The 11,763-nt window shown below is 47.4% G+C and overlaps 1 protein-coding gene across 1 annotated transcript; it reads left to right on the top strand.

Annotated features, from left to right (window-relative positions):
* Window positions 1-496: 496 nt before the first annotated feature.
* Window positions 497-1,366, top strand: SOX21 (SRY-box transcription factor 21; the record flags this gene model as incomplete). Its single annotated transcript, XM_081327750.1, has 1 exon — window positions 497-1,366. The coding sequence occupies one exon, from the start codon at window positions 497-499 to the stop codon at window positions 1,364-1,366; it is 870 nt and encodes a 289-aa protein (XP_081183876.1).
* Between the last annotated feature and the right edge of the window lie 10,397 nt (window positions 1,367-11,763).

Raw genomic sequence — 11,763 nt, forward strand, 5'->3', positions numbered from 1 at the left:
CCTCTTCGCTTCCAGGTAGCTGGACAATTTGCGCGGAGCGAGCCGGACAGGTGCCGGCCGGCCTGCTGTCCTGGGACGGGACAACTCCGTGGGCTTCTCTTGAAAAGCTGGATTGACTTTGCCGTGGTTGGCGCTGCATCTTCCACAACGTCGCCGGCTCCCTTTGCCCGGCTGAAGTCGGCTTCCTCGCTTCTCGCAACTCGCGGCGGCTTCTCGTCTGGGCGGCTGTCAGATGCTCCTCTCCTGCCCAGGAGCAGGCAGGGCCCGGCGGACTTGAGATTTAAAGCGACTTTCTGCTGCTTTCGCCTTTCCCTGAGAGCCCCGACGGCCGAAGAGCGGCGGGCCAAGACGACGGTGCGAGGATCCCCCCTGGGCGAGGAGGAGGGCGGGGGAGGCAACCTCGGAACCGGGCGCAGCCACCATTGATTTCCTGCGGGTGGCTCGCAGCGACGGGCTGGGCGCTGCCGCCGCCGCCGCCGCCGCTGCCGCCGCGGGCATGGCCAAGCCGGCGGACCACGTTAAGCGGCCCATGAACGCCTTCATGGTGTGGTCGCGGGCGCAGCGGCGTAAGATGGCCCAGGAGAACCCCAAGATGCACAATTCGGAGATCTCCAAGCGGCTGGGCGCCGAATGGAAGCTGCTGAGCGAGGCCGAAAAGCGGCCCTTCATCGACGAGGCCAAGCGCCTGCGGGCCATGCACATGAAGGAGCACCCGGACTACAAGTACCGCCCGCGGCGGAAGCCCAAGACGCTCCTCAAGAAGGACAAGTTCGCCTTCCCTGTGGTCTCCTACGGCCTGCCCGACGCCGCCGACCCCCACGCCCACCCGCTCGGACCGCACCACCCGGCGCTCAAGGCTGGCGTCCTCCACGGCCACGAAGCCCTCCTGGCCAACCCGGAGAAAGCCGCGGCCGCCGCAGCTGCCGCCGCCCGCGTCTTCTTCCCTCCCTCCGCCGCCGCCGCCGCTGCCGCCGCTGCCGCCGCCGCGGCCGGCAGCCCTTACTCCCTGCTCGACCTGGGCTCGAAAATGGCAGCGGAGATCTCGTCCTCGGCTGGCTCGGGGGCCGGCGGAGGTGGCGGCGGCGGCTCGGGGGCCGGACTGCCCTACGCCGCCTCCTCGCTGGCTTACCCGACGGCTGGCGGTGCTTTCCACGCCGCCGCGGCTGCAGCCGCCGCCGCCGCGGCTAGCGGGGGCCACAGTCACTCGCACCCGTCCCCCGGGAACCCCGGCTACATGATCCCCTGCAACTGCAGCGCCTGGCCCAGCCCGGGACTCCAGCCGCCACTGGCCTACATCCTGCTGCCCGGCATGGGTAAACCTCAGCTGGACCCTTACCCGGCGGCGGCCTACGCCGCGGCCCTATGACAACCAGCGTTCTGCTTAGGAGCCCGGTACCGAGAAGAACCGGGCGGCTTCGCGGGGCCCGGACTGTAGCCGCAAGTAGAGCGCCGGCCATCAGCCCCGTTCCTGCTCCGCCTGGCTCGCCCTCTTTGCAGCTCCGGAGCCAAGAACCCACGCCTCCCGCAAACGCCGGTGGCCTTCCGGCTTGGCTGGAGGGGCCGAGAAGTCACTACTTTCCCGAAGCTTCCTCTCCGGGAAGATCCCACCTGCCACTGCAGGACCCAGTTCCGACGACCTTGGGAGTTGCTTTGCTTTTCGTTCCATTGCCCCTGCCCGCTTTCTCTCCTCTCTCTCCTTCGCCCTCAAACCCACGTCCCATCCCGACTCGCAGTTCCGAACAAATGCTAGCCAAGTCCCCCCGCACTCCAGCCCCGACGTAAGCACCAGGTTGTCTTTTAAATCAGTGTCTGTCTGGATGCTACTGAGCAAAAAGAGAGTTTGCACCCACCCACTCACCCACTCCCGTATAAAAAGCAGAGCCCTGATACCATACAGTCAGAGAAGAAGTAAGGAGGCGCTTAATCGTCCTTACTAAGCCGGCTGCTCGCTCTTCCTCCTGCCATTCACACATCTCGCCTGAAGTCTGTAAATGTGTACCTGTCCGTGCGAACTTTAGGTCTAAGGCTATATTATTTGAAAACTCTGGGTTTGGGTTTGGGCTGTGATCCTACGCCCACGTTGGCTCGATGCTAGGTCTGGCTGCCTTCAAACGGACTCGCTTCCAGTCAGACGAACGAAGAGAGGGGGAATAAAATCCGCAAGGCTCACCCTCACGCCTCAAGTCAGATTCAGACGGCTGCGAGTCAGTCAAGCTGCGAGTCGCTTTTCCTGGTTGCCATTTGAGTTCGAGGGTTTTGTTTTTTTAAAATCGGACTTCCTATCTGAGGAAATAATATATTTATTACGATGTCAATGTATCTCAGTCCTGCGTGTTCAACTTTTTTCCCCTAACTCCGTCTCCTTTCATGTGATTGGCAGTCACTCCGCTTGGGTGGGTGGGAGAAATCTTTATTTTTTTAATAAAAGCATAAATGTTCAGTTGCAAATAATGATTTTTGGAGGTGGAATCAAGCTCATTTTAAACAATTCCCTCCAACACAACAATTTTCTTTTACTTTTGTAATGTGTATATTTGGATTAATGTTTGTGAATCTGTTGCTTAAACAGTACTTAGGGATTCTTTCTTTCTTTCTTTCTTCTGTAATATAAAGGTTTTTTTGGAAAAAAAGTTTTTTAAGTATTGGTTTTAACATTTGACGTGTATAAATGAGTTTGCTGGTGTGCTCTAATTTAAAATTAGACGTCTAAACTATATCTGTACAATTAGACTCTGACTTACTCTGTTCATTTTGGAACAAAGAGTTTAAATAAAAGCCTGAAGCAGGGGAAAGAGAAAATCCTCTATTTCTTGTTGAGTTACTTACAAGATGCTAATCTCAATTGCCCTTACCTGCCTAGGCCAGGGGAAATGTAAGGTATACTCCAAAGGCGGGCTTTGTTTCACTTTTGAATAGATTGACTAGGAAATCTAAATCAGACCATTGTTGCCTGATTTCTCCCATTTGAAATCGTGAATGGGAAAGAAGATTTTTTTTTAAAAAAAATCCAATACTTCTGTTATCATTTGAAAAGGGAAAGGAGATAAAAAAGAAACAGCATCCATGAACTCACTGGATACACAGCCGAACTGGAGCTGGTTTCTACAGAATCTGTTCAGATCAAAAACTTGTTTGACCGCTCTTTACCCCCTCACTATCAAAGAGCTCCACAAAACCACATGATTTATTCAGGTGTCTTTGGGTGTTTCTTACTTTCTCAAAGATCTTATTATTCAAGGGTCGTCTTCTGGACTTAAGGGTCCCACTCTTCTGCAACTTCTTCAGGGTTAGGCCCCAAAAGATTTTTTTAAAAAATGAAAAAAAAAACAACCCAACAAAAGTGGAGCCTTGAAGGACAAATGTGGTGGTGGTGGGGGGGGGGGTTCCTTGAAACCAGAACAGTGAAATATGTCTAGGATTCTGTCACTGAATCCTAATTTGCTCTTGGTGATTTCTTTGTCAGGCTGACCTCGCCACCCCCCTCCTGCCACCCCCCCCCCCGTCTCCGGGAAGAGATGTGGCACTTCAGGCTGCTACCAGTATCCTTTGCACGCTTGCTGGGAAGTTAGTCCGAGGGCCGGGAAGTTTCCTCCGAGAGGCAGCGGCCTACCTGGGGAGAGACCTTCCTTAAGTTTCAAAGCCTTTCCTTGGGCCGAACTTGTTCTTCATTCATGTGGGAAACAGATTGGCAGAGCCCTGGTCTCACGAGGTTTGATTCAGGCAAACGAAGGGGGATCCACAGAACTGGCCACAGGTCACCAAGGCCTGGAGGGCAAAGCCCCGGCGGATGGGCAGACTCTGATTTGGGCAGCCGGTCTGGTCTTCTCACTAGCGCCTGTTGGAAAGCATTTCTGCTTCCCTTCATCGTCTTCCCTGGGCGTGCAAAACAGACTTTCTCTCCCCTAGGTGCACGTTAATTGCGGAGGGGGAGGGGGGGAAGAGGGGGGAGATAGATTTGGAAGAATGTTCCCTGGCCTAGCTCAGCTAATTAAAATCATCCTCTTTCTGTTGTCTCCTGCATTTTTTATTATTATTTTTTTTTTGCAGGTTCTAAGTGAATTCTTATGGTTTGGAGAGATTATGCAAAACTAATTCGGACCGTCCAGGGGTAATTAGCCCTGACACGGTTAATTAAATCCTATCAGGCTCTCCACCTCTACCCTCTTTGTGGCAGCCACCATTTCTCTACAGGGAACTTCCCGCTGATCTCTAGAAATCCCATTTTCATGGGCGTCTTGAGTTTGCTCTCTACATCACCGCACTAATGCAAGCAACCTGTTGCTTTGGTCCCCGCTCCCCTCCCGCTCCGGAATTAACTCTTCCAGCGGTGAACGAGCGCCTTTCTTGCCTGCCCCGCAAACGCCTCTCCAGCGCCTGCTAAAGTGGCGTTTCTAATCCCCCTTCGGGGCTGGAGAATCAAACCTAGGCAGAGAACAGAAATGGATTCAGATAATCAACTTGCCCTAGGACAGCCTGCGCGGGTTAGGAAGTAAATCCACTGCATACATTAGGGCTTCAAATAATACACAGCTGCAACCCCCAGTCCCGCTTTGTGATCTTGTGTGTGCAGAGAAGGTAAAAGTTTCTCTAGCAGGAAAGCTTACTCCGGATTACAGCCAAATGCATTTTTTTATTATTATTTTCTGCCCAACAGGAGTTGCATGGCAGCTCCGTGAAAATGTTATTAAAAAAGTTTGTTTTCAATTAACGCGATTCGGTACATGTTTATTCGGAACTAAGTCTCGGCGAATGCAGTCTGACTTATTCCCCTTTAATTAAATTTAGAGCTGCAAAAAAGTGAATCGGTTCTGACTGCCGGTTGTGACTTTCCCTTTTGCATTCCGTTGAGGAATGTGGCCAAATTCTCGACTGATTACGTGGTTATAATTTCCTATAGTAAACACCCCAAATAAAGATTTTTTTTCTTTCTTTCATTATTAAAAAGTATATATTATTGTCTCAGAGCTAGGCCACAATTGCTTTTAAAAAAAAAACCCGTCCAACCCACGTGTTCCGAAGCAGGTGTGTCCGAAGCAGAACGCGGGGAGACCCTAAGATCCACGTCTAACAATGGGTCCCTCATAGACCCAACCACCCTTTGTCGTTTGGTTTTGAAATTAAATCTCAGTACCCAAAAGACAAGTTGCTTCCTAGTTACGGTTCTTCCTCTCCCTAACCCTAACCCTTCCCGGGAATGCCACTGGGATTTCTCCGGCGAAGGCCCATTTCGAAAGAGGCTGAACTTCTCTGAAAAGAACGTCGAGGAGGCGAGAATTCCACAAGAGAACGCCGCGCAGAGCGCAACATTCCACGAGAGAACTCCGCAAGTGGCTGAGATTCCGGAGGGGTCCCTTTCTGGAGAAAAGAGAGAGAGAGAGAGAGAGAGAGAGAGAGAGAGAGAGAGAGAGAGAGAGAGAGAGAGAGAGAGAGAGAGAGAGAGAGAGAGAGAGAGAGAGAGAGAGAGAGAGAGAGAGAGAGAGAGAGAGAGAGAGAGAGAGAGAGAGAGAGAGAGAGAGAGAGAGAGAGAGAGAGAGAGAGAGAGAGAGAGAGAGAGAGAGAGAGAGAGAGAGAGAGAGAGAGAGAGAGAGAGAGAGAGAGAGAGAGAGAGAGAGAGAGAGAGAGAGAGAGAGAGAGAGAGAGAGAGACTGGCTCCGAATGGCTTGGAAACATCTCACTGCTTTTCAAGTGGGCATGGTGGCCTCCGTGGGGGACCCCGGGTGGCGGGTCTTTTCCAACATTTGCTCTGATTTAGCCTAGAAGACTCCGCGGCCCCGCTTTGGAAAACTTCTATAATTTCATCCTTTCTCTTCCCCCCCCCGCGGCACTTTCCCCTCCCTCTTTCAAACTGACGCACCTCAAAAGGTCATTTCTAGCCTTTTCAAAGCCTGATATTAATTCGTTGACAATTTCCCTTCTCCCCCCCCCCACTCCCTTCTCCTCTCCAGATCCCTCTCCTTTCCCCCCCCCCCACTTCCCGCCAGCTCTCTCCCCCCCACCACCACCAATCTCTCCCAGGGGAAATGGGAAATGAGGAGGGAGAGAGGGAAATGGTGAAAAACGTCCCTTCACGCTCTCTCTCCTTTTTTTGTCCTGCAGTGGGAGCGTTTAGACTGTCGAGGGTTTTTTTGTGCAAGAACAAAACCTGGGGTTGGGGTTTTTGTGTGGCTGTTGTTTGTTGAAGTGGAGCTAAGAAAAAGCGGCGGCTTTCTCTTCTTTGTGAGGAAACCAATCAGTAGTATTTGGAAAACTGTTAGCATTGTGCATTTCTTCTGTGACTATTGTAAGGCCGTTTTTTTCACATGGCTTTCTTTCTTTCTTTCTTTCTTTCTTTCTTTCTTTCTTTCTTTCTTTCTTTCTTTCTTTCTTTCTTTCTTTCTTTCTTTCTTTCTTTCTTTCTTTCTTTCTTTCTTTCTTTCTTCTCTCTTTTTTTTTAGCTGATCCAGCTGGCCAGACTGAATAGCGGTGCAATTGTGTACACGCTTTGTCCTCCCGGCCCTTCAAGTAGCCTCTCTGAATAGACTAAGTTGACACTGCATGACAGAGAAACAACATAATAAAAAATACATGAGCCCCTGGATGGGAACAGGCGCATAAATAAATAAAATGGGTGACCAAAACTGGATAAACTGAATGACAAAATGGTGAAAGGGGAACAAAAAGATATTTAACACGCTAGATTAGCATTAGAATGCAATCTACAAGACTGAACAATTGATGAATAGGGTTACCGGCCAAGAAAGAAAGAAACTAAATGCCCTTTGAATAGATTTTTTTTTCTTTTTGGCAAGGGCATTGAATAGATATGCTTCTTGCAGGACTGAATTTTTTTAAAAAAAGGTAAAAATGAAGCTATGCTAATAAGTGAAGTGCGTGCGGTGTGTGTGTGTGTGCGCGCGCATATCCACGCGTGTACACTCGCCCATGAGCACGTGCACTTATATACTTATATACCTGCTCCTGTCCGTTATATCCAAACCAAATGTACCTGCATACTGTAGATAAAAATAATTTCTGGGCATTATTTACATTATTGCCAGCTTCCCAGAGTTAAACGCCTGCACCGGCGAGCAATAAGTCCACCGCATTTAATTTAAATCCATTTTCCTAGCTTCCGGAGCGCCTGGGTATTGGACTCGGCTTGATTAAGCCTTTTAAGGCAGCCACCTCTGCACTTCTCCGTTTTGAATTTGCTGGAGATCGAACTAAAGCGACCGAGGACCCCGCCGCCCCCACCCGGTCCCTGGCGGTTGCGGAAGGAGCCCTTCCTTCTCCGAATCCGGCAGGGCAGAAGGAAAAGTTCTCGCCCCACGCATTCTGGGGGAGGCGATTTCCCCGCTTTTCCGTCCTCTCCCAGCCTGGAGACGGGGGTCGGGGTCGCTCCTGCTCGAGAAGCGCCCTGGGCCTATCCGGATCGGCGGGGCAGCTGTCATGGAGAAGACCACTTTCAGGCCCTGGGCCCGAGCCCAAGCTCGGCTTGCTGGCGGCGGCGGCGGGGGTGGTGGTGGTGGTGTGTGTGTTTGTGGGGTTCCTCTACCGCGCTCGGGCACTGGGGAAAGGAGCGAGAGAGGGGACTGCAGCGGGAGAAGGAACGGGACCCGCCGCCCCGATTTCCTGAGCCACTTCCATTGCTATTGCAAGTCACTTCTTTCAACTTTCAACTCACCCCTTGGCTCTTGACGGGAGTTCCCCCCCCCCCTCCACATTCGTGCCCTGAATTTATTTTGTTTTCAAATGCTCCCAAATCAAACTTGAGCTAAATGTTCCCTGCTTCTCATTTTGTAAAAGTTGGAGCTGTTGTTAAATAGTCAAGAGGAAAAAGTAGATGATGATGATGATGATGATGATCATCATCATCATCATCATCATCAACTAGTGGGTTTTCTGATCTTGAAAAAAACAAAACAAAACAATTCCACCGAAATGTAAGATGTAATTTTTTTTAAAAAAAATTGTACTATTCCAGCTAGGACACAGGCTGAATTTGAAAACATCAGCATTTCTCTCAAGGCAAAATCCCGTTTTTATTTATCCACCCAAGACAGAACCTCTCAATTTATATTTCTGTTTGCATCCATTCTCTTCAGAGGAATTTCACCACCTCTCTTCCAGTTAAAAACTTGTGCAGTCCTAAAATCACCCAGAGACAAATTCCACTGAATACAGCAAGACTTTACTTAAAATAAACCTGTGCAGGCTTTGGTTTTAATATGGACCAATTTATTTAGAAATGAAAGGCAGTCCTAAATCCAGAGAATATCTTATGATTATGTAAACAACCCCCCCTAACTCTAAAATCATTGCAAATGGAATACAAAATTACTTTTAGTAAGAGTGGTTACTTTGGCCTGGTGGGGGCCTCTCCTTTCATTCAGAGTTTTTGGAGAGCAACAAGCTTAACTGTGGAGAGAGCATCAACCACACAGACATACTTTTATTTTTATTGTCATTTTTTACTTGGGGGAAGGGACCCACATAGTAATTTAAAAGAGGAAAGGGGTCTTCTGATTCAGACTTGCTTGCTTCCAAGGTTTTCACCTCTCCACTCCTGAGACATTTTAAGTGAAAGGAACGATGATGCAGGCATTGTAAACTGCTCATTGCCTTTTTTTGAATGTGCTTATTATCATATTAGCAGAGGAATAACAAATACATGGCATATTACTCACCTTGTGCCTCTAGGCAAAGAATTCTCCTATTGAAATCAACCAGTATAACCAGATTTCTTATGGGAAATTGTAGAAGGCAGCTATAAAGATTTCTCCTGGAAAGATTTTAATGACATGCCAATCCCCTTTCTACTCCCATCAGCTACAAGCAAAAGTAATTAGCCATTTAGAGTTCTAGACTTAGCGCTGAGTGCACAGGGAGTGGATGGAAGCAATACTGAAACTTGGGAATATTGGAATACCAGGCTTAATTGAAAGTAAGTTCTGGAACGCGGTGGCACTGAGAAAGCATCCCTCATAGAATATTGCATACCATTGTTGCTCATTTAACTAATCTATACTTGTGGGGATGTAACTTAGAAGCAGTTATCAGAATTTTTTTTTAAAAAAAGTATATTTAACCTTTGTAAATAGATCCAAATGCACAAGGGTTTATTTGATGCATAAAACACTGTAAAGAGAAAACAAGGGGGGGGGGGAAATCAGCAAGTCAAGAAAAGAACTTTATACATTAGCAGAGAAGGAAAAAAACATTTCTGCCCTTTAAAGCGCCATTTTTACTGAATTCTTTCATGGAAGTAATTTCTGTATGGACAACTAAGTGACTAACATGTGAACATTTATTTTGGTCTAGTTTGCATGTACAGGACTCTTGCTTGCTCTTTACTTGATTCTTGAATAATTTGAGCCAGGTTGTGTCTTACTGTTCTTTACTTGATGCCAGATGATATTTGTAGGTTTAAATGGGCCCTGGGTGCTATCTTAGCAGAGAAAGAATGGCTGGTTTCTTAGCTCCCCTCAGATGAAGTTAATCTTTCACCGAAAGCAAGAAATAAAGTCATGTACATTCTTATGTGAGCAAACCCTTGACAAGCACTGATTGGAATTGACTAAGATATTTAAAAATTCTTAGCTTTTGTTTTTCAGTGAGGTGAGACTGAAGGAAAGTTTTGCTTCTGTAAGTCATTACTGGATACAAAGTGAACATATTCATGTCAAGCGACCTTGTGAACTGATTATAAAGTTCCTCGTGGATGTCAGTGGTCATGTATCCTTCCCTTTGAAAAGTTAGAGTTCTCGGTGACTTCAAATTGCTTCCTGCATCAATAGTGGGAAATTGCAATGGCTGTTTGGAGCTGTTTGCTGCTTGGTAGACAGAGACTGATGCATGTTGATCATGATTCATTACGGCTTACAGGCGGGAACCATAATTCCTTCCACAGAACTGAAATGTGCACAGTCTTCAGCACATTAAATATTGCCTTCACTCCTTCCCACATTCCTTTAAATATTAAGCTCCCCAAACCAACTCTCAAAGCAATTAGTAAAGAATTACAGTATTCTTATACAGCAGATGTTAATTGTACTTCTATGAATCAGGGAACACTAAGTCTAAATATAACCATAAAGAGGATGCAAAAGAGGAGCTGAAATTGGAGGTGGCTTGTTTTCAGGAGTCATGTTCCCATTCCAGGTCCTTTATGTTTAATTTTACAAAACAAGAGCTACATAAAACCAATCTTTTTTTTCCTATTTGCATCCCAAGCTCTGCTTTTTGGCTACCTTAGTACAGTGTTTCTTAATCTTGCCAATGTTAAGATGCGTGGACTTCAAGTGCCAGAATTCAAAGAGCATGCTAACTTACTATAAATATTTAGCTTGTAAGGAAAACATGGGTGTCCCATCTGTATCTCAAGATTCACTAAAGGCCCAGGAAACTTAATTCCTGTCCATTTTCTAATTCCATAAAGAGTAAGCAAGTGGAGAGATAGGATGTCTATTTTATTCCTGTGTAGCTCAGGACTTTCTCCTGCATATATAAAATAAATATGTTAATCTTTCTCCCTCTCCAAAAAAAAGTAGCATTAAGAGTGAACTTGAATTAATATAAATAATGATAAATTGACACCCTGGATTTATTGTGCTTAGTTTACCATCATTCAGTTAGCAACCGTTCAAAATTACAACAGCACTGAAAAAAAAGTCACGTCTCATCCTCACACTTATAACTCTTGTAGCATCCCCGTGGTCACATAATCAACATTTCAGTTGCTTGGCAATTGTTGTGTCTTTAGGAAGGTTGCGGCATCCCCGGGGGTCATGTGATTGCCGTTCGCAACTTTCCCAGCCAGCTTCCGACAAGAAAAGTCAATGGGCGAAGCTAGGTTTGCTTAATGACCGCATGATTCTCTTAACAACTATGGCAAAAAAGGTCATAAAGTCAGGCATAAGTCATTTAACAACCTCTTTGCTTAGCAACGGAAATTCTGGCCTCATTTGTGGCTGTAAGTTGAAGTGTATCTGTGCCAAGTTCCCGGCTTTCCGGAACCACCAGGGCAGGGGTAGGCAACCTTGGCTCTTTTATGACTCGTGGACTTCAACTCCCAGAATTCCTGAGCCAGCTGGCTCAGGAATTCTGGGAGTTGAAGTCCACGAGTCATAAAAGAGCCAAGGTTGCCTACCCCTGCACCAGGGTAAATATATAGAGAGAGGCAAGCTCTCTACCTGGAACAACTTTGGAAAAGCCAGTCAGAGGACCTACTATAAGACTAGATGAACCAGTGGGACGTGACTCAACCAATGCTAAGTAACTTGGTGTGTTTAAAAAAAAGGAAGAAAAGCAAGTGCTCATTTGTGTGCCAATTGCATTTCCTCTTTATTAGTCAACCAGAGCAGTGTGCACTGGAAGTATAGGAAAATGGAGATGATATCCACAATGGGATGCCCTGCTGCAAGTTACACCAGAGTCGTCAGGGTTTGCCCATTCCTGCGACATCCTGCCCATGTATTATTATCATTATCATTATTCCTGAGAATAATCCACATTCTGTGGACCAGTGAGGGTAACTGAAGACTTGAGGAAGGGGACTGATGACCCCTCCCCCCCATACACACACCCCCAAAAAAAATCGCTGGAAATCATTCTTCTCCTCATTTCCAGTTCCTGAATCTTTTGTCCAGATCTGAGCGGCCAGTGATCTTCCAAGCATCCCTCTGCTTTGCTGCATTTCTCCATTGTTTATCTAAGACAACAGGGATAAAGCAAGTTAACCCACTGGGCTGGAGTTTCTCTTCCTTTCAGGGGAGGTTTCCACCT

The sequence above is a fragment of the Vipera berus genome (assembly GCF_964194415.1).
Source record: "Vipera berus genome assembly, chromosome: 4".
In the NCBI taxonomy this organism is placed as follows: domain Eukaryota; kingdom Metazoa; phylum Chordata; class Lepidosauria; order Squamata; family Viperidae; genus Vipera; species Vipera berus.